The 23,041-nt window shown below is 37.8% G+C and overlaps 1 protein-coding gene across 2 annotated transcripts in view; it reads left to right on the forward strand.

The window, feature by feature from the left end:
* Window positions 1–23,041, forward strand: part of MED13L (mediator complex subunit 13L) — a 309,405-nt gene that overhangs the window by 253,724 nt on the left and 32,640 nt on the right. Inside the window, exons 8-16 of one of the 2 annotated variants that reach the window (XM_012469006.3) lie at window positions 1,420–1,585; window positions 3,820–3,924; window positions 7,615–8,346; window positions 9,142–9,367; window positions 10,358–10,463; window positions 10,771–10,895; window positions 13,657–13,756; window positions 19,505–19,725; window positions 20,051–20,256. In XM_012469006.3, the coding sequence (XP_012324429.1) occupies window positions 1,420–1,585; window positions 3,820–3,924; window positions 7,615–8,346; window positions 9,142–9,367; window positions 10,358–10,463; window positions 10,771–10,895; window positions 13,657–13,756; window positions 19,505–19,725; window positions 20,051–20,256 (1,987 nt within the window). The remainder of the gene's footprint in view (window positions 1–1,419; window positions 1,586–3,819; window positions 3,925–7,614; window positions 8,347–9,141; window positions 9,368–10,357; window positions 10,464–10,770; window positions 10,896–13,656; window positions 13,757–19,504; window positions 19,726–20,050; window positions 20,257–23,041) is intronic. The other variant, XM_012469007.3, reaches the window with a different exon arrangement.

The raw sequence follows: 23,041 nt of genomic DNA on the forward strand, positions 1-23,041 counted from the left end.
TAAGTGCTACTGAAAAGCTTCAACCTAGCTTCAATCAGAAAAGTTTCTGTGGCTTGTTTCTCCCTACTCTTTCCTTTATTGGTCATAAATTGTTTCTTTATGATACCATGGACATGTGGTCTCTTTAGCTATATTGTAGGACATTTTGGGGAGAAGATCTTTGTTACCTACTTCTGTTTATTTCTTGTCTAGTTTGTCTAGAGTTTTATAATTAGTGTTTGAAAAGCAATTGTAAAATGGAAATGGATTCTTTTGCATCATGAACCAAGTTCGGAAGTTTTAAAATAAAAGGTAGCAATGAAAGTTCAAATTTCTTTTGTACAAAAGTTCAAATCTCATTTGTAATATGGTAATACTTTTATCAGAAACAAGAGAGCTTCATTTCCTTAGAATATAAGCGTTTTGGTCTTGTTGTTTAAATAGAGGTAAGCCTGACCATTCAGCTCATATTATAATCATCTTCTTGCATTGATAACAAGAATATTTAATTTGTGTTATAAGGTTATTTCTTTCTTTTTCATCTTGACTTTGGTCAAGATGTTTTTTGTCATAATTCTATTGAGAAGGAAACTCATCATATACTTACTAAGTCAAATAGATGAACGTGATTCAATCAGAATTTAATACTGGAAATTGACTTAAGTATTTTTTTATATTAGAAACAGTAAAATACTCAAAATGTAAACAGCAGCCAGTATCATCATCAATCATAATGAAATAGTTGAAAGAAATAGACTATATACATAACTATGTTTGGAAAAACTTAAGTGGAGTTACTAGAGAGAAACCAGTGAATTTTTAATCCTTTGAAATAAAATGTCAAGACAACCTCTTTCAGTGTTTTTGTACTAAGGTTTAAATACATAGTGTCAGGCGTAAGGACAAACAGTACCACACACAAACTTGAAATTTGACCTTGTTAAAAGCTTTGTGCCATTACCTTCTTTTTCCTACCCAGGGCACTGTGTGCTGATGTTGTACAGCCATTTAGCTACATGAGTATAAAGCTCCCTCTACTGTTTTCTTTTGCCTTGAAACTCATTGACTGTGTTAAAGTTTGCATCTTTAATATTGTGATGTATGAACCCTTCCTTCTAAGTTGTGTCCAATACACGTGGAATAGGAGTGCCTCTGTATGTGTGTGCCCTTATGGGTGTGTGAGTGTTGATGTGATTGATTGCTTTAGGGAGAAAACAAAGAATCTTATGGACAAAGAGCCGGGGGAAAAAAAGCCATTCTGATACAGATTTTACTCATAATTATAGATAGTGTTATTGCCAGGGGATAGGGAAAGAGCTACATGTATATTAGTTTCAACAATTAAAATACATACTTATGTTAAATATGATAGCAGTCTATGAAGTAGGAAACCTTTTCAGAAAATTCTAATATTCCAAATTGCCTTTTTTTTTTTTTCAGGCGAGAGTGGAGGTATGCAGAGTGCTGCCAGTCACCTAGGTTCCCAAGATGGGGGGATGATAACTATGCACAGTCCAAAGAGATCGGGGAAGATTCCTCCAAAACTCCACAATCATATGGTCCATCGAGTCTGGAAGGAATGCATCCTCAACAGAACCCAGTACAAGTATGTTTTCTGGATTCTATCTAGATCATAGTTTAGTTCCATCTCCTTGATTGCTACCTGAAAAATGTCAATCACATTGCACTATTATGTAACCAAATAGTGCAATGAGGTCATTGGATTGGTATTTCATCATTTTGAATTTAATAGATAAAGTTCAAAATAAAGATATTAAAATCAAGACATTTACTGTACTTGATTTGATTATCCAGGAAAATTTTCAAGTTCCTGATACTGTACAGGTTGGCATGGTGTTGACCTGATATTTTTCAGCACAACTGACTCAGAGGTTCACCATGGGTATTAGGACAGTTACCAGGAATTTGGTTTTTTTTCCTTGTATATCTCAATGTATGAATGCCTCCCAATTGTGAAGGAAAAGAACTTTCCTTGTTGATTTACTATTGTATACTGGCCTTAGTTGTAATTAATAATACATTTTTGAACTTGACTGATGACAGTTGGAGGGGTGTGTATTATCTGCTGTGCTCCTATTTGTTGATTTGAGAAACATGTTTTTTTTTCTTCTCCCACTTAACTTTCATTCCTTTCCAATCAGCCTGCCATCCTTCTTTAACATATTTTTGGAAAAAGGGGAGAATTGATTCTTAGAAAAGACTGCTGATGATTATTTTAATTGCCTAAATGATAATGACAAACAGTAGTCAATAAATGCTGTTCCAGTTATCAAGATTTATGTAAACATAATCAGCACAGTTTCATATCTGTTTTAATATGAGTAGATGTCTACTTTCTTGACTAATGAAAGTAGACAAATGAGTCTTGATTCTCTGGAACAGATGAATATGGACATTATTGTCAATAACTTCCAACAACTCTCCTCATTTAGAAGCCAATGAAGTATTTCTTAAGTGACTACTATTCAAAGTTTTTATACAGATATAAAACCTGTCCTTTGGATACAGCTTTTAGCAATTTCATAGTAAATATTTATTGGCCAGTGAATTTATTCTAGAATAGGCCATTGAAGATGTGGTAGATAAACTCTAAAATAATTGCAGTGGAAAATCATGTCACGTTCTAGAATTTAAAAGATACCTCTAGTCACTTTATAATGGTCCTTTCCTTTAGAATAATTGGTATAGATATTTTTACTTGTGTCTGCAATGCCTAGATTACTTCCAAGTAAATACTTTCTTTTTCTTTTCCTTTCATTTATCATCTTTGATTTTTAATCACTCTCAGCCTTGCACCTCCACAACTCTTAACAGGTCATAGCCCCTCTCTCAGCAGCACAGAATAGGGAGGTGAGACAACCAGGAGGGCAGCGGAGGGCAGAGAAGTGAGAGAAATTCCTGTAGAGCCACTGTTGAAATGCTTTGCAGTATCTGCTGTAGCAAAATGAGCTATCCAAAAATATTGCCCCTTATACATTTTATTGTGTAACAATAACGATCCGCTTTTTGCTACCAATTAACAGTGACATGTAGGATATACTTTTATTTTCTATTTCACATTAGAAATACTGCTCTTAAATGCTAGTAAATGTTTTACAGGATGAGTATCTTACCCAAAGTGCGTGGGACCTGAATTGTTTGGGATTTCAGATTTTTTTTAGATTTTGGAATATTTGCATATACATAATGAGATATCTTGGGATGGGACTTAAGTCTAAGCACAGAGTTCATTTATGTTTCAAGTGCACGTAGCCTGAAGGTAATTTTATATACTATGTTAAACAATTTTGTGCATGAAACAATGTTTGTATACATTGAACCATCAGAAAGCAAAGGTGTCTGTCTCAGCCACACATGTGGACAATCTGTGATTGGCATCACCATCATTCCTAACTCAGAATTTACATGCTACCAGTAAGCAATCACCTCAGCCTCTGAAATATCTGGGGCTGCAGGCAAATGCCGTGATGCCCAGCTAATTTTTGTATTTTTTTTCGTACATATGGGGTTTTGCCATGTTGCCCAGGATGGTCTCAAACTCCTGGACTCAAGTAATCTGCCCGACCTAGCCTCCCAAAATGCTGGGATTACAGGTATGAGCCACCTGTAAATAGAAACATTTGCACCCAGCCAAATAGAAACATTTTGAATCCTGCTTCCAGTACATAAAACAGGTAGTTTTATTCGTCGGTTGCTCTGAACTGTATGTCAGCAGGATAACATTACCATTGAATGAAATGTATTCAACTCTTAAACATTTTTTTCCCCAGGGCTATGGGTATTATGTTCATACATAAGTCACATTTTTAACCTTTTTAGGAGGAGCCAAATGTCAACTCCAACTCTTGAAGAAGAGCCTGCTAGCAATCCTGCTACTTGGGATTTTGTGGATCCAACCCAAAGAGTCAGCTGTTCTTGTTCTAGGTAGGTAATAAAAAAGCCAAAATAGTAGTGAGATCAAATGATGGCACATCTTGTTGACTCATCTCCTAGCCTCACAGATCAGTTTTTCCTAATTCTCCATCCTCCTTCCGTAGAGAAGAAAAAGATTAGTTGTTTTTTTACATGCAGATGATACAGTTTTATCGTCAGGACTCAGAGCTTATTAGACAGTTGACCCTGTTACCAAATTGCTGCCACAACTTTTTTGCAGTTAGCAACTTTAAAACTAAAGGCATCAGTTTGACAAGACAATTCTTAGTCCTTTAAATGACTTTATTTAACTACTCTTAATTTCAAAGTAGAAATACACATTAAAAACAGATTGGCTTGAGTCAATAGAATTTAGATTAAAGATACTTTCTGTAGATAATTTGTTTTGTTGCTAGCAGTGGTGTTTTTTGATTGAGACAGGTATTTGGTCACAACTGCTAAAAGCTAAAATTGTTGCAGTCATGATATCTTAATTATATTCCTTTTGTTCTTTGGATAAGGCCTCAGATTGCTTTTTTGTAGAACATTTTTGCATTCTTCATGGATATTCTGTTGACTTACCCCTCTTTGTTGTAGCAAAGAATCGTATTGTCATGGGTTTTTATTAGGGTTCTTAATTCTTTAAGTGGGTGTAAGTCTTATCTCCCAGCTCATTTGACAGAAGTGGTGATGATTTTTCACTTAGACTGGACTATTTTGAGTAGCCCTGCTTCTGAAATATGCCCTTTCAAATTCGATACTGTTGTGTGTTTATAAAAAGTTGAGTTGAGATAAGCGTATTTAGAAGATGGCCATTCATGTCTCTAGTTAGATCTTCTTAATGTAGCGTAAGTGACTTGGCTTCAGGCTGAGGAGGTGGTGCATATGCCCCCTGCAATATATGCAGAAGCTGCGTGTGTACACTTAGAGAAGAGCTTTGACACCTTTTCCTCTTCTCTCCTGCCCCCTGAATTGATTATTTTATCAAGCCCTGCCTTGGTAGCCTCTTGTTGAGAGATGTAAGGATAAGCCTAATGAAACTCATTATTGATTTTTCAGGGAGGATGTTTTTGAAGAAGTTGTTTCCTCATTAAAGGTTCCCTCTCTCAGCATGTGAGAGCCTCTCTCTGGTCTTAGAATAGGTGTGGTATACTGCAGCTGAATACCTACTTTTGTCTCTAGGCTGTTGTGAATTGTGTGACAAAAAGTATTTTTCTAGTAACATTAATTTATGGATAGCTCACAGCCATGTTATGGCCAGCCTTAAGCACATACATAGGATATAAATTGTAGTGTATTTAACTTTTGCCTTTTGTCTTATTTTCCCTGCTCTTTCCGTAACCCATATTTTTTCACTTAAATAAACTATTTAGTGATTCTTAGCACATTTTTATTAGCTACCTGGAATTATTTTTGTAACACATTAAGTGTAAATAAATAATGCTTTTGTTTTTGTTATCTGGAATCACTACTCTATGTCTTTGCCAAATGTTCATATCTTCAGGTCTTTTTTATAACTATATGCATACCAAGGCACCATTCCGTTGACTTTCAAACTTCTGTCCCAACCTGACTTTTATATAGTCTTGTATTTTGGGGAATGCCTTTAAGAAAAATCCTTAGGCTGGGCACGGTGTCTCATGCCTGTAATCCCAGCACTTTGGGAGGCAGAGGCAAGCAGATCACAAGGTCAGGACTTTGAAACCAGCCTGACCAACATGGTAAATCCCTATCTCTACTAACAAAAAATACAAAAATTAACTGGGCGTGGTGGCGCGTGCCTGTAATCTCAGCTACTCAGGAGTCTGAGTCAGGAAAATCGCTTGAACCCAGGAGGCGGAGGTTGTGGTAAGCCAGGACTGCACCATTGCACTCCAGCCTGGGTGACAGAGCAAGACTCCATCTCAAAAAAAGAAAAAGAAAAGGAAAAATCCTTAACTTTTGCCATGTATGCTTCCCCACATACCTGGGACCGTATTGTGGTCATTTTTATCACAACTTTCTCAGCCTGTAGAGTATCATTTATTTTTCTTCACTTTTTAGATGTAATCGGTCACTGGATTTCAAACTGACTTCCTTTGAAATGTCCATTCTAGTCCTTCTCCTTTCCTTGTTCTTTTAGTGATGATCTATTTCTACATGTTTGGGTCCTGCCTCAGGTTTCTTCCTACCACCAGTCACCCATATAGTGTGCCATCTTAGTCTGATTTCCCACTGCCTACACCAGGTTCCTTTTCTGCTGAGATGCACTGTGATTCTCTCCTACCTATTGTGCATTCCTCATTCTAACCATTTGCAATGTAGCTGAGTCATGAAAACCAGTTGAAAAACATGCTTTATGACTAGATTATCTACTTTGCAAAAAATCTTTACTTTGAGGAGAGTATCATATAGTATCTCTCAAAGAACTAGTATGGTTATGTTCTCTGAGAAAATCCAAATTAGAATGTTTTATCTAAAAGCCTTAAATTTTAGGTTCTAAAATAAGTACCTTCATAAGATATCACTGAGATAGTTTCTGATGAGACATTCACATGTTATTGTGGTACCATGCTCTTTGGGCCTAAAGAGAAGAAGTTCAGGAGTGTTTGTTTTTATTTTTTTTAGAGTAGCAAAGATTTTGGCAAGAGTGTTTTCAGATTATCTGCTGCAGGATTACCAAACCCATTATGGTACAGTCCACTCCTTCCACTATTTAATGGCCTTCGGGAGCAGGGCAGCCATCCTGCTGTCCCACTAAACCATCCCATTATGCCCCACAAATCCGTTTTACTGCTCACTAGGGCATCATTTAGTGCAATGCAGCAGTAATTTAATGCCACCCTAGTGGCCTCAGAGAGTTACTACTACACCGGCAGGAGAGCTCACATTTTTCCCTGGGAATGATTTATATATTGGGAGGTACTGACTGACCTGCAGTGTAACTTTGTTATACAGATTAAACCTTGGCATCATCTAGTGGGCTCTTACTGAGCCATTTCTCACACCCGTGCTTGCCAAGAAGTGTGTTAGGGTGTGAGCCGACTTAGTTTTTCTGCTTAGACGGTTCAGGTGCATTTGTGTATGTGTGCTGTTAACTTCTATCATTTTAACGTGTGTCTGTAAGATCCAAAGTTGTCTTTTATCCCTTCTTTCCTGAATATAGTGGCACATAAAGTTTCTAGTGTATTTATCCTATTAAATGTTTTTAGGATTGAAACTTACTGTTTTAGTTCCACACTATGAGGCAGAGTAGTTGCATAGTTATTTTATTCCCAATTTACAGCACTACAAGCCATTATAAGCCATTCTGTATTGCAGTTAGTAGACTGTTATAAAATAGAAATTGGAAACTTTGTTTTTTCTTGGCAGACGATCTCATGACTCTACTCTCATGGTTTTAAGATGCAGTATATTGAACATGTTATTTGAGGCCCTCACCAAATCTAAAAGATTTGGGTTTTTTTGAATCAGTGATTTTGTAGGGGTTAGCAATGCATTTTACATTTCTCGTTACGCCCATTTCTTACCTGCTTAACTTGTATATGATTGATTCTTCATTTTTCATTCGGATATATTGCGCTTTTTAGTTTTAAAGGTATTAAAAACTAGAGCCCTTTTATATGTATTAGTACATCTAATGTGTGCTTTAAAAGACAAAATTTTGTCAGAGAATCTCTTTTTTTAATGTTATAATGATGTAATTGTTTACTCTCGTTTTAGGCATAAGCTTTTAAAACGTTGTGCAGTAGGACCCAATCGACCTCCCACAATATCTCAACCAGGGTTCAGTGCAGGACCATCATCATCTTCATCTTTACCGCCTCCTGCTTCTTCTAAGCACAAAACAACAGAAAGACAGGAAAAAGGAGACAAGCTGCAAAAGAGACCGTTAATACCATTTCACCATAGGCCCTCTGTGGCCGAAGAATTATGCATGGAACAAGATACAACAGGACAGAAACTAGGGTTGGCAGGGATAGACTCCTCCTTAGAGGTGTCTAGCAGTAGGAAGTATGATAAGCAAATGGCCGTGCCTTCCAGAAATACAAGCAAGCAAATGAATCTGAATCCTATGGATTCACCTAATTCCCCTATATCCCCTCTGCCGCCAACACTCAGCCCTCAGCCACGAGGTCAGGAAACAGAGAGTTTGGACCCACCATCGGTCCCTGTGAATCCAGCCCTCTATGGAAATGGGCTAGAACTCCAGCAGTTGTCTACTCTGGATGACAGAACTGTCCTCGTAGGCCAAAGACTGCCTCTCATGGCAGAGGTCAGCGAGACAGCCTTATATTGTGGGATTAGGCCCTCGAACCCGGAGTCATCAGATAAGTGGTGGCATAGTTATCGTCTCCCTCCCTGTGATGATGCTGAGTTCAGGCCTCCAGAGCTCCAGGGTGAGAGATGTGATGCCAAAATGGAGGTAAACTCAGAGAGCACTGCATTGCAAAGGTAAGACAGCTCTCTGCACCACCTACCCATCCACTGGAAGGCTATGGGCTCCCTCCCCATCTTTCCCTGCTAAACTTCAGGTTCAAAATTGAAGCCGACTTTTCTTTGTCCTTGACTCTGCGTATGGAAAATCTTTAATGGTCAAATGCTTTGTTCTACATACAGCATAGCACACATGTCATTTAAACACACGGGCATATAAAGACCTCTTTGTGCCATGTTAGTACACTCAGAATATATTAATATATTTTTGGCCTACTGTTTGTTAATTAAAGAATATAGCTTTATGAGACTTTCCATATTGCTATTAGTGCCTTCTTTGTATGTTGACATTTTTGAGGAAGGCTTTGCCTGCATTCAAGTGTATGTATCATGTATCTAGTATAATATTTACAGTGCTTTTGATCAGCTCATTCTAAACACTTTACATAGATTAACTCATTTAATCTTCACCATATCATATTATTATGGTAATTTTATAACTGAGAAACTAGGGCCATGCAGTTAGTAAATGACACAGATGGAGTTTAAACCTAGGCAGTCTGTCCTGAGAACCTGTGCTCTTAAGTGAAATTCATGGACCCAGAGACAAAAACATATATTCTTGAAAAAGTATACTAAGTAACTTTTATTTAATCATGAATATAAATTATAAAAGCAAATCACCATATAGGTGAATTTTTAGTTTTTTTTTTTTTTTTACAAAAAGTAAATGCTTTGTCATAATGCCTCTTTTTTTTAAAGAAACTCATTTAACCTTGTTTATCTTGTTTCAATTGTCATTTTGTCTTTTAGACTCTTAGCACAACCTAACAAACGGTTTAAAATCTGGCAAGACAAACAGCCGCAGATGCAGCCACTCCACTTCCTTGACCCATTGCCTCTATCACAACAACCCGGAGACAGTTTGGGAGAAGTGAATGACCCATACACCTTTGAAGATGGTGACATAAAATACATCTTTACAGCCAACAAGAAATGCAAACAAGGGACGGAGAAAGATTCCCTGAAAAAGAATAAGGTACCATTTAACATAGAGAGAGTCCAGCACGTGTGGGTTTCTATCTATGTCAGTAAAACGTGTGAGAAGACTTTGGAGGCAGAACGTTTCAGATAGTCTTGCCTGATTGCTCTGTCCCCATATTCATGCTCTTGGTACTATTGTATTGAACAGCGTATTGTTCCTTTTTATGTCATGGCTCACCTTTGTTTAAAAGTCAGCCGAACATAAATGAAGCCTCATATTTTCCAGGCTATAGCTTGTACAGTGCATGTTTCCTCTCATATGCTAATTCTTGTTGGCCTATGCTCCCTGCTTATTTCTTTTAAAATATTATTCCAAAATACACAAAATGTAAAGGGAAAAATGTTGATCGTAGTATGTGTATACAATTTATCAAGCGCTTATTATCCTCACTGTGCTGAGCGCTATACCTGTGTATTCTCTGGATTCATATCAGCTCTACCCATAGACTATCAGAATTTTACTGGTTTCATTATTATTAAAATGAGTACTGGTTGTGTCTGCTGTCTTTAATTTTCAATTTTAAGACATTCTAAAATACTGGGCCATCAAAAGAGGTATTCTTGAGAATCAAAGAAGTAAGACAATTATAAGAGGCCACTGGGGAATGCTTTTTAGATTGTTTTATACAGATCTCCCTAGATCCAGAAAGCTTAATCTATACTTCATCATCTAAAATGTTGTTAAAGGCAGCTTTTAACATCAGGGCAGGTCTATAATCAAATGCCACCAGTACTCCTTAGGCATAAAAAACTGATTCACTCAGAATACCCCATAGGATTGAGGGGAAAGTGGGGAGCTCATGGTTCTGTTAAAATTCTGGAGAAAGGACCTATCTTTTATTTCCTTTGGTTGCATAGACCATGGTTTATCATACTTGTGCTCATAACAAGTTCCATTCTACCCTCTAATTCTTTGTGTTCTCCCTCATATTTCACACTTTGGGTTGGTGTTCATGTGTTTTGTTTGGCTGAATTTATTATACAGTCAGAGGATGGATTTGGTACCAAGGATGTCACTACACCAGGTCATTCCACGCCGGTGCCTGATGGGAAAAATGCCATGTCTATTTTCAGTTCTGCTACTAAAACAGGTGTGTACAATGATTATTTGCCTCACTTGGATTGTTGCTAAAATAAAATGCAAGGGAGATGCTTCTCAATATAAAATTTTATTCTTATCGTAATAACAAGAATTTAATCTCATCTTTAATATATTCTATAGTTTTTCAGTTCCTTTCAAAACTGATAAACATATTTGGAAATAATTGTTTCTAAATTTAACTAAAACCATAGGGAAAAACTCAGGCAGGTCATGTTCATTGAGATCCGTGTCTTCTCCCCACCCCTTTGCACTTGGTGGAGTTGTTTATTCTGTTTCTTTTGCTTCCTTTCCTACAGATGTCCGGCAGGATAATGCTGCTGGCAGAGCTGGCTCCAGTAGCCTTACGCAGGTAACAGATTTGGCACCTTCCCTGCATGACTTAGACAACATCTTTGATAATTCTGATGACGACGAACTTGGGGTGAGTTTGCCATAGCTACATGCACAGAAATTTCGCTACATGAAAGGACTTCATGTCGCTGTTGTAGTATTTCTTTACAGTTTGGTCTACTGAATTCGGGGGCTCTTATTTCAGGTTCTGAATGTTCTTTATAAATGTCTGTATACTGGAGTCTAGTCACACTGTATATTAAAAAAAGTTTATATACTTGGAAAAGATTGTAAAGATTATTATTGTAGTGTACCCCCCTCTAGAGTTTTGTTCATTCAAGGATCTTTTTCATTAGTGCTTCCAGTTACAAGTACTAAAATCTTTTCACATTCATTTTAGTAAAGTCTTCCAAATACCATTGGACTATTAGAAATATATTGTCCCTTAGATTTGATTTTTAAAGTAATGCCCACGTAAATTTTTATTCATCTAATAAGTCATAGGTTAGATATGAAAATATGATCTATACTTTTTAAGATCATGGCATCGTGGTAGGGAAGTAGAATTTATATACATAGAAGTTAAAGAATACAAGGCATCATGTGATTAAAATGACAAAGAGGAATAATTGTAATTATTTGGAGATCAGTTGAACTAAGAGTTAGGAAATATGTGTCCTCATCCTCCTGATCACCTCCGTACCTTTGGGCAAACACAAGTGCCTGTTTTTTCTGGGAGACCTAAGAGATGAGTAAGATAGGCTCTATTTTCAAAAAAAAAATTATTAGTTAATTTTTCTTTCATTTATTCGCTTACCTACCCCTTATTCATCCATTTTACATACATTTGTTAATCATTTGATGATTAATTGCTTTGTGGTGGTACTAAGGCTAATCATCGAGGTTAGAAATATGATTAAATTACCACCTTATACTTGAGTCACTCACAGACTTCTGGAGAAATGGCACATAAATAAAGTTATAATATACTTATTGCTGTGAGTCAGTAATAAACCTGAATCTAAAGTTGCTGGACATTCAGATACAAAGTGATGGGGAGCAGTGTTTAAGTTAAGGCTTGAAGGTTAAGTAGGAAACATTTCAAAAGCCAATTCTGACTTTAAAATAAAATGTATCTAACAGATATTATGCACCATTACTGTTGTAAGTACTTAGAAGATGAGATGATAGTGGCCTGGGAGAATGGATTTTACTTGAAATGTGGAAAGACTGGGGTCATTGAGAGGAAGCGGGGAGGGACATTAGTTTTCGTGTGGAATGAGCCTTGATTAAGCAACAAAAATGAACTAGATTGACTTTCAGGGATAAGGAACAGACCATTGGTCTGTTTTTTGATGATGGTTAGAGACTGATAGGGCTAGGAAAGTTTTAGATTTCAGACTTTACTAATATGTGTTCCTCTGAGGTCTACTGAGTATGGAACTAAACTGGCAGAAGGGCTGTTTTTTTTTTGTCTGGTATGCAGAAAGTAGGAATCCTCTAATCTTGTAACTTTTGTTGGATTGGAACACTAGAGTCTGAATTTATGCGGTGGCTACATGAAGGAAAAGGACATGACAATATGAAAAAGTCTGGTAGAAGAAACGACTCATTTCTTCATTGCTGACCCAGGCATTATAGGTCCTTTTTTGAATGTGACTATCCCCTGGAAGCCAAGTGCTGCCTGGGTTTGATTTTAAAGATCCTGAGGGTTAGGTTAGGTCCTTTGGCAGTGGTGATGGGAATCAAATATGAAAAGAAAAGGAGCCACAAGTCAAAGGAGGAGAAAGAAAGGAACAGAGCAAGCAGTGTGGAGTGGCCTGGTCTATTTACAGCCACCATCCTAGTAATTGTTGTTTCTGCTCTGGGCCACTCACCTACTTCTTTGTATAAATTATGAATTGCTATTAGGCTTAATGAAGAAATGTTTAACTTTTGGGAATTTATTTTTAGCAATATTAACATGCAAAGGAGAATTGGACATTTTCAATCAAATTTTCATTTCTCTGAGTGTTTCTGCTTTACTCTGATTTTTAGTCTGGCATTTAATCACATGAGCAGTTTACCCTAGAAGATATTGCTAATCCATCTTACCTGTAAACGGAGTTGGGAGGCTATCAGTTGTCATCTCATGTGTCTTTGAATTTAATTTTAATTTTACATTTCAATTTACACAATTTTGTGACATTGTATAAGTATAAATAAATAAAAGGCCTTCTATTTGTAAAAATTTTGTGCTTTATTTTATATTTTAATTCATCACCAGTTCATTTGATCTTAAAGATAACCTTGCCCAGTAAGGCACTTGATTTGTCTTTGAATAATAGATCAGAGAAAAATCTTCTGAATATTTCAGTAATTTTACAAAATAAGGTTATTTTTTGTGAAGATAAAACTATCAAAATAGATATAGAAGATACTTAGTTTGTGGTGATAAATGGAAAAAAAAAAAAAGATTTGGAAGTCTTGAGATCATGTCTTTTAGATGCCTGCTTCCAAATGCAAGAAAAACCAGACCAGTTGTCAATTACTACTGGAGGCACCAGCCTAATGTAATCATTGTGTCCATGAGAATTGGCTTGGGGGGGAAGAATTGCTTAAGAACTTCTAGCTCTCCTTTGATGGAACAATCTTCCCTCACAAGATCCATGAAAAAAACTCCCTCAGTTTCTTATACTTGATAAGCTGGTAACCATCTCCTTTGTTTCACTGTCTGCTGGTATTTCTAGAGGCTCACCTGGTGAATGCTTATACCAGGAGGCATCTACCAATAGGCATACACCAGGAAATACTTGATTGCTGCCCTACTTACATACACGTCACTCTGTTTTAATAATATCATCTGTTCTTAGGCTGTATCACCTGCTCTGCGCTCATCAAAAATGCCTACAGTTGGGACAGAAGACCGACCTCTTGGGAAGGATGGAAGAGCTGCTGTTCCTTATCCACCAAGTAGGTAGAGAAACTGGACTGAGCCATTGTGGCTCACTGCCTATAGCTTAGATACAATGTTCTCATACTCAGTGATGCTTCATCTTTAGCTGAAATTCCCCTTCCTTTCCTGTGAATTTAAATGTGTATAAATTGGTGTTTCTGAGATAGAGCTAATCATATAGAGCAACCATCTTAATTTGAATCCCTTTCCTTTGTTTTCCAATTAGGAATTAGCTTTTTATAGCTTAAAAACATGTTTTAGGTTTGTTTTTCTAATAGTTCTTTCCTAGTAGAATAAATGCTGCATAAGTGATTTTTCAGACTGATATACTACTATAAGACTTCGTATAAAATGTTTCAGTTTTTATCAGTGTAATTCACTCATGGATGTTGGATATTTGGTTTCAGTGGTCCTTTTCAAGATGCATACTGAAGTTTTTGTGTTTCCTTTTGAGATCAACTAGTTTTATTATATATGCTGACAAAAAGAGGGAACCTCCTTTTTTCTAGTATATTCTTTACCCTAAGAAACCACATTATTCTGCCAGAGAAAAGAAAGTCAGGGTAGCTTATGTGAATACGCTGAAGCAGAAACATAATTCCATTGCAAATCATTCTTTAATACCTTCTTATTAACTTCAACTGGTAACGAGAACAAATTAAGGGGAAAAACCACCATGTCATAGGGATGAGTCAAAAAGCTTTATGAACCTATAAATGTAGTGCTGATTTACTCAAATCTAGAAGTGGGAAGTATACAGAGATTCGATTTTGACAGCTTTTGTGGATCCATAGCTTTTTAAAATATGCAAAGCTTTCTCAAGCATGACATGGGTGAAAATGAATAATGATAGCCAGCCAGTTGCTGTAGTTTTTTTAATTAAACATTTTTCTTTTTTTATTACTCTGCACTGCAGAATTTTACAAACATGGAACTTCACAGATTAAAAGAAACAGTATTAAAATAGATACGTGGAGGTCAGATGAGTGAGTTGTTCATTTTGTTTGAATCAGTTGATCCTTTGCCCGTTTTGACATGAAGTGATACGTAGTGATGTGAAATGTTGGAATGTCTGATAACTCACCCAAGATTTTGCACTCTCAGACCTTCTGCTAGTTAGCGGCATTGCCCAGTCAAGCATGTCGTGTGCTCTGTCCTTTCTCTTATTTCTGTCCAAAAAAGAATTATTTTGAAAGGAAGCTACTCAAAATTTTATGATAAAGTACATATTATAAAAACAAATTAATTTGAAATGTAGCACAGAAATATTAATACCAGGAAAACCTGGATATGCAAGATCCAGAGGATCATTTTAATGTATACAAAGAGTATATATAAATATGTATTTGTGAGAATATATGTATTTGTGGGAGGGGGTGGGGGAATGAGGGAAAACACACAGTATATCCTCCCAAAAAGTGACAATGAAAATAGCCTGGCAAGATATTTTAATCTCAGCAATAGCTTTTTGGGCACTGAGGTGGGAAGACAGATGTATTATAAAAATTAATGTCTAGCCTGTAATCCCAGCACTTTGGGAGGCCAAGGTGGGTGGATTACTTGAGGTCAGGAGTTGGAGACCAATGTGGTGAAACCCCGTCTCTACTAAAAAATAGAAAAACTAGCCAGGCATGGTGGCGGGTACCTGTAATCCCAGCTACTCGAGAGGCCGAGGCCGGAGAATCGCTTGAACCCAGGAGGTGGAGGTTGCAGTGAGCCGAGATCACACCACTGCATTCCTCCCTGGGCAACAGAACAAGACTCCGTCTCAAAACACAAAAACAAAACAAAGTTAATGTCTAGAACACAGAACACTACTGTCCAATAGAAATACAATGTAAGCCACAAATGAGGGCCACATATGCAATTTCAAATTTTCTAGTGGCTATTTAAAAAAAATTAATTTTTATAAAATACAGTATTTTATTTATTTAACTAAGTGTCCAAAGTACCATTTTTACATGTAATTAGCATAAAATTATTGCAGTATTTCACATTCTTATAAAAATGTAATATATAATGGTTGTATACCTTTTACAATTTTTTTTTGTATGAAGCCTTTGGGATGCAGTGTATATTTTACACATGCAGCCCATCTCCATTTGGTCAAGCCCCAGTTTTGGGTGCTCAGTAGCCACATTTGGCCAGTGGATATTGTGTTGGAAAGCATAGGTTCATAATTATTCATTTGTGAATGTAATGCTGAAGACAGCAACTAACAGTGACAAATAGGTTTACTTTAATATCAAGTTTATGTTAAGGTAGTATTGTGTTATAGCAAAAACATGTTTTTATTAGGTTTTATTATTAACCACTTGTGGATTTTTGTATTTGAAAGCACATCAGTTTAAAGTATGAGTCTTTGAATAGACAAAAGGAAAGAGTTGGATTTTGGGGTTCATTTGTTTATTTTCCAAGAGTCATTACTGTTTGGAAGAGACTTGGCTAGGTGATCAGGGGTGGGGAGAACACTAAGAAGTCAGTGAAGCTGCTTTATTGGATGGCTTCCATCCTGTGCATGAGTACATGAAATGCTGGGCAGGAGCTGGTGGGTGTCTTCTGCATTCCTGCTGAAGTACAGAGGTCTTGCAGGATAGGCAGGGTAGGAGTAAGCAGAGCACTGTGGACGAGACAGCTCACCTCCAGTCCATCCTGGTGGCTCTTTCCACCCTTTGCTTTAGCCATTTTCTGGGAAGAAAACTGAACAGACAAATCATGTTTCTATTTTTGGAAGACCAAAGAGTTTCTCAAGGTCTCTTTTTGCTTTGCCTACTTGGAGCCCAGTTTCCTTTGACCATCTCAAAGTTTCTCTAGGGCCATCTTTTTCTAGAAATTCCCGTAACTTGACAGTAGTTCCATCTTTTTCCAACCCAGCTTTGGGAGAGAGAATTAATTTGTACTGACTTCATCATTTGCTGAATGTTTAGATGTACGCAGCGAAGTGCATACGTTATCTCATGTAGCATACACAAAAAATATGAAGTAGATATTTTTCCCATTTTACAGATTAGGAAATTGAAGTGAGACAGACTGAGTCTTCCTTAAGAATATCTCCTAGTAAGAATGATAAAGACCACTTTATAAAGTGACTCTCTTGTGGATAGAATATCATCTCTCCTCTTTTGTGTATTGTCTATTTACCTTTGATAAAAATTAACAGGGTGGCTGAGGCTTTGAAAACTGAGATATATGCGTGCATTCAGGAAGATTAAAGGAGTCAGCTAACCCTAAGTGGGTGGAAATGCCTTCAGTTTGTTTCGTAGAAGAAATACAAAAACAAATATAATAGAACTTTTTTTTTTTTTTTTTGGCAAAATCTTGTATCATAGGATACTTGTAAGTAAAAGAAAGGCTATGTTTAAGCTCATCCTTTTAACTTAAAGAGAATTTATATAATTTCTGTACTTCACAAAGAGCTACGTTGGCTATTAAGATTGTGTGGTATTGTGACTTTGAAGATTTTTTGAAGCAGAATTATATTTTGAAATATAACACAAATTATATTAGTTTCATAGTAGCTGTTCTTCAGCTCAGGAGGAGGAATAGGAACTAAGGGTTAAAAACGATGCATATATTTCAAGTGAAGACGAACTTTTTTTTTTGTTTTTTTGAGACAGAGCTTTGCTCTTTCACCCAGGCTGGATTGCAGTGTTGAGATATCGGCTCACTGCAACCTCAGCCTCCCCGAGTCAAGCAATTCTTGTGTCTCAGCCTCCTGCCAACATGCCCAGCCAATTTTTGTTATTTTTAATAGAGACAGGGTTTTGCCATATTGCCAGACTGGTCTCAAACTCCTGACCTCAAGTGATCTGCCTTCCTTGGCCTCCCAAAGTGCTGGGATTATAGGTGTGAGCCACCCTGCCTGACCTCCAGTGTAGACTAACTTTATACGAAAGATTCTGGCTTTGTTTTAAAGAAAATTTACTGATCTGTGGCTGCTACATTTGAAGTCCTGTTTTTCCACCTCAGGATGTATCGGTTTTGTAGCTTCTCAAATAGTTCTCTGCCAGTTTCTTGTTTGGTTTGGCTCCTGTTTCTACTTCTATAAATTTTTAAGGTGCCTTGAAGATCAGCTTGGGGTTTTTCGAGTTTTTTCTTCTTTTTTTTTTTTGTTTTTAGAAGCGGCAGGTACTATTTTGTATAACGCAATCAGATACAGATTCCTCTTACAGAAAATAAGTAGCTGTGGAGCATCGCTAATGGAAATGAGTGTTGGAAGTAACAACCCCGCTGGCCTCTTCCTCTCCTTATTTTACAAATAGCTCCACAGGCCAAGAGAGGCTGAATGATTTGGGATTATATAATTGTTTCACTTAGAAACACAGTAAAAATTATGTAATCCAGAAGTCCTCACATTTTCTTCTGCCTCCATATGCTGAGGTGGTTGAAAGCTTTCCTCTCTCCCCACAAACAGAGAAAAGCAAGCCAGCCTGTTGAGAATCATCCATCTAGTCCTCCCTTCCCTGTTAGATGAAGGAACTGAGGCCCCAAGGGAGGAAGTGACCTGACCACAGCAGAGCTATGTCCCCAGCACCTGGACTGTGTAGCCCAGCATGGTACAGTTGTTCAGTGTTAATTTCTGATTCAGAGCTAGGAGTCAGATCTTAGTCAATTCAGTGGTTATTATGGGTCTGTTTAAATGTTGAAGTTCTTGGAACGAGCAATAGGATAGGAAACAGGGACATTAAATCACTGATTTAAAAATCCGTGGCTCCAAACTTAAAAAAATTGCTGTGTAGGACACCCCCTAGTGGCCAAGTTTTGCAACTACAACTTGCTTTTCACGTAGGTCTACTTTTTAAGAATCAATCAGTGCCTCAATGAGCTACTGTTAATGATATTTTTTTACTCTAGGTGATTAAAGGAACTTAAAAAAACAGAGTTCAGAATCACTGTTCTAAGTATTTCTTAAAAGAAACTATGAACTTTCATTTTAATGTCTGTCTGGAAAAAGTATGGAACTGTTTCCCCAAAAGAGCAGCTGCTAAGTCTAGTGGATTTGTCAAACTATCTGAGTAATCTTCTGCATATGAACCACAATTCTGGCTCCAAACAATTTTTATTTTTTTGTAATATTTCATACATATCTGAAAGATAGAACTTTTAGTAGTGGTAACTATCTAATTGCTTCCATTTTCTGTTTAATTCCTCTTCCTTACCTTAGACTTTTCAGGAAATCAGTTGTTGGATGAAAAATACAAGTTATATAGACTTTGTTAATTAATGTGAAGCCAGACCATAAACCATCAAGAAGTTAGTGATAAAGACCAAGAAAAGTCCAGGTGCAGTGGCTCATGCCTGTAATCCCAGCACTTTGAGAAGCTGAGGCAGGGGGATCACCTGAGGCCAGGAGTTTGAGAACAGCCTGAACAACACGGTGAAAGCCTGTTTCTACAAAAATTCAAAAATTAACTGGGCATGGTGGCACGTTCTATAGTCCCAGTTACTTGGGAGGCTGATGGACAAGAATCGCTTGAACCTGGGAGGTGGAGGTTGCAGTGAGCCGATACTGCACTACTTGCACTCCAGCCTGGATGGTACAGTGATACTTTGTCTCAAGAAATAAAATAGAACAGGACCTAGAAAAAGATAATTCTCTGCTGATGGCTATCTTCTTAGACACTTCCATTGTTAATATTCTTTTGTGAACTGATGTGATTATTTAATTAGCACTATTTTTGGTGCCAAACGGTGTGCCTGGCTATAAACTAGGACTTTTAGAGCCCTTCATGTTAAACAAGTTTTTTAAAATTTCCTATTTTTAGCAGTTGCAGACTTGCAAAGGATGTTCCCCACTCCACCGTCTTTGGAACAGCATCCTGCATTTTCTCCCGTGATGAATTATAAAGATGGTATCAGTTCAGAGACAGTGACAGCATTAGGCATGATGGAGAGCCCTATGGTCAGTATGGTTTCAGCACAACTCACAGAATTCAAAATGGAAGTGGAAGATGGATTAGGAAGTCCCAAGCCAGAGGAAATTAAGGTAATTGTCAATACATTAACATTTCCAGGGCAGAGTGGTTTCCAAGTGGATTCGTGTACATCTGCTTTAAAATGATATTATGTATGTGCCATATATACATTAGTTCCTAAGAATCCTTTTAAGTAGAACATGAGGCACACTAGTGGGCATATGAAATGGTGTCTTTTGATTGATTTAACATTTCTGCATTAGCATTTTCTAGTGAGCAAAGAAGAATACTGAAATGCAGTTGTTTTGGTTGCTGTTTTTATGATAGCCCTGTGCCACTGTGCTGTGTCCTACATAGTTTACCCGTATTAACACTGACCCCACTTTGTTGTCATAGGACTTTTCATATGTGCACAAAGTTCCATCCTTTCAACCTTTTGTGGGATCCTCCATGTTTGCTCCACTGAAGATGTTGCCGAGCCATTGTTTGCTACCTCTGAAGATACCCGATGCCTGTCTGTTTCGGCCTTCGTGGGCAATTCCTCCTAAAATTGAACAACTGCCCATGCCCCCTGCAGCCACTTTCATTAGAGATGGCTACAAGTATGTATAGGAGTTACGTCATTTACTTGCCATATTTGATGCAATTTTTAACTTAACTAAATGTTTGTTAAAAATGATAAGAAGGGCTGGGTGTGATGGCTCATGCCTGTAATCCCAGCACTTTGGGAGGTCAAGGTGGGCGGATCACTTGAGGTCAGGAGTTTGAGACCAGTCTGGCCAACATAGTGAAAACCCATCTCTACTAAAAACACAAAAAATTAGTTGGGCGTGGCAGTGGATGCCTGTAATCCCAGCTACTTGCAAGGCTGAGGCAGGAGAATTGCTTGAACCTGGGAGGTGGAGGTTGCAGTGAGCCAAGATCACACCACTGTACTCCATCGTGGGCGACAGAGCGACTCTGTCTCAGAAAAAAAAAAAGCAAAAAAGAAGAAATGATGACAAGTAGCATATCATTTGAAACTTTCCTTTATTGGTCATTCATGTTTTTGTGTAAATTATTTTGTGCTGGAAAATGTGCATTATTTTCTAAATGAAATTTTGTACACAGATGGTCCCTAACTTAGAGTGGATTTACTCAGGACTTTTAGACTTTATGATGATGTGAAAGTGACACACATTCAGGAGCCATTGTGCTTTGAGAACCCATACAACCATTCTGTATTTTACTTTCAGGACAGCATTTGATAAATTACATGAGATACTCAGCACTTTAGTGTGTGAAACAGACTTTGAGTTCGATGATTTCCCCAACAGTAGCCCATTGTCAGTATTCTGAATATGTTGAAGCTAGGCTAGGGCTGGGTGCAGTGGCTCATGCCTGTAATCCCAGAATTTTGAGAGGTCGAGGTGGGTAGATTGCTTGAACTCAGGAGTTTGAGACCAGCCTAGGTAAATGGTGAAACCCTGTTTCTACAAAAAAATAAAAAAGTTTTAGCTGGGCATGATGGCGTATGTCTGTAGTCCCAGCTACTCAGGAGACTGAGGTAGGAGAATTGCTTGAACCCAGGAGGTGGAGGTTGCAGCTAGCCAAGATTGCCCCACTGCACTCCAGCCTGGTCGACAGAGCGAGACCCTGTCACATAAACAAAGATAGGCTAAGCTATGATGGAATCCATTTTCCCTGTGACGAATAATTTCTTAATGAATAAAATGTTTTAAATGCTATTAAAGGCCACAAATTCAGATTTCTGTTGGGGTCAGGGAAGCAACGTATAGATGAAATGGACAGGGTAAAGGCGAAAGAGTTGGTACTACTGATGCTGAGCATCATTGCGGGTGAGCGAGTGAAGTCTAGTGTAAACCATTTAAAGGGATGTTTGCTATTTAAGTGCAGGGGAGTTGTCAGGCAAGACTCGGGTAATTGTGGCCAGATCCTTCTGTTTCTGAGGGTCACTTGAAATCTGGATTTTTGTGTTTTCCTTTCTTCAAAATGTTTTCAGCTAATACATAGTTAAGCTTAAGAAACCAATTAAACAAATTTGTGGTTCAGCCTCAGCCTGTGGGCTTCAAGTTTGTGACCTTCTGTAAAATCCTGATGCAGAAGTTAATTTTAATATCCTAACAGGGCTTCCTGCTTGTTTATATAAAGTCAGTGTCAGAAAGAAAAACCGTGACAGAAAAGTACAGAAGAATCCTAGACTTAGAAAGCTATAGCTACAGTGTCATAAGACTTAAATTCCTGCTTTCTAAAAATTATATGCATGACCTTAAATGACCATTTTACCTGGGCCTTCCCTTTAAAATGAAATAATCCTGCGCTGCCTCCCACAGAGGACTTTTGCAAGGCTTCAGTGACTAATAATTGTAGAAGTACCATGGAAATAACAATGCACCAGCAATATAGAGTGTGTTGAAAAGCACCCTGAGTGCCTGGCTGCTGTGCTGCTGCTGTGCTCCGAGTGTACTCTAGCTTACTCAGCTAGATACTGGCACAACACAGCTAGAACACCTTGGTGCGTAAGGGGTTAGCTTAGCACATACAGTTGCAAATAACATAGCAGGTTTAAGAACCTGTTCAGCAGTTTAATCTCTTTCATACATACAGGTTCCCCCAAAAAGGTCACATGCAAGCTTTTGCTGTATAAGGGTTTAAAGAATTTAGGTCATTATTTAGATGTATTACATCTTTCGTTTGCCATCCCAAAGATTCTTTGTATTCTTAACTGGCACTGTTAATACAATTTCATGTGATTAAGGTTTTGTTTTTGTTTTATGAGTTTTTTTTTTTTTTTTTTTTTAAGAGGCAGGGTCTCACTCTGTCACCCAGGCTGGAATGCAGTGGTGCAATCTTAGTGTAGCCTTGACCTCCTGGGCTCAAGCATTCCTCCCACATCAGCCTCCTGAGTAGCTGGGACCACAGACCTGCACCACCACATCAGCTAATTTTTAAGAAATTTTGTTGTAGAGTCTGCATCTCCCTGTGCTGCCTGCACTGGTTCTGAACTCCTGGGCTCAAGTGCGCCTCCTGTCTTGGCCTCCTAAATTACAGGCATGAGCCACTGCACCTGGCATGAAGGTGATTTCCTGTCTGCACTGTCCAGCTTCATGTGCAGGTGTTGACTACCTGAATTGTGGCCAGTGAGACCTAGACTGAATTTCTAGTTTTACTTTAATTAATTTAAATTTAGGACATGGAGGCTAGTGTTGCCTTATTGGGCAGTATGTTTCCAGAGTGTGTGTAATCCTCCTGCTGTGGTCTCTGCCCACCATCACCCTGGACTACTCCTTTGTCATCCGCAGTACCCCTGCAGTTACTTGCTTAATGTCTGCCATACTTGCTTATGAGCCACCTTTTCTTTCTCTTTTTCACTTTTGACTATCCAGT

The sequence above is a fragment of the Aotus nancymaae genome, unplaced genomic scaffold, assembly GCF_030222135.1.
Source record: "Aotus nancymaae isolate 86718 unplaced genomic scaffold, 86718_ANA_hifiasm-v0.15.2.pri h1tg000021l, whole genome shotgun sequence".
In the NCBI taxonomy this organism is placed as follows: Eukaryota; Metazoa; Chordata; class Mammalia; order Primates; family Aotidae; genus Aotus; species Aotus nancymaae.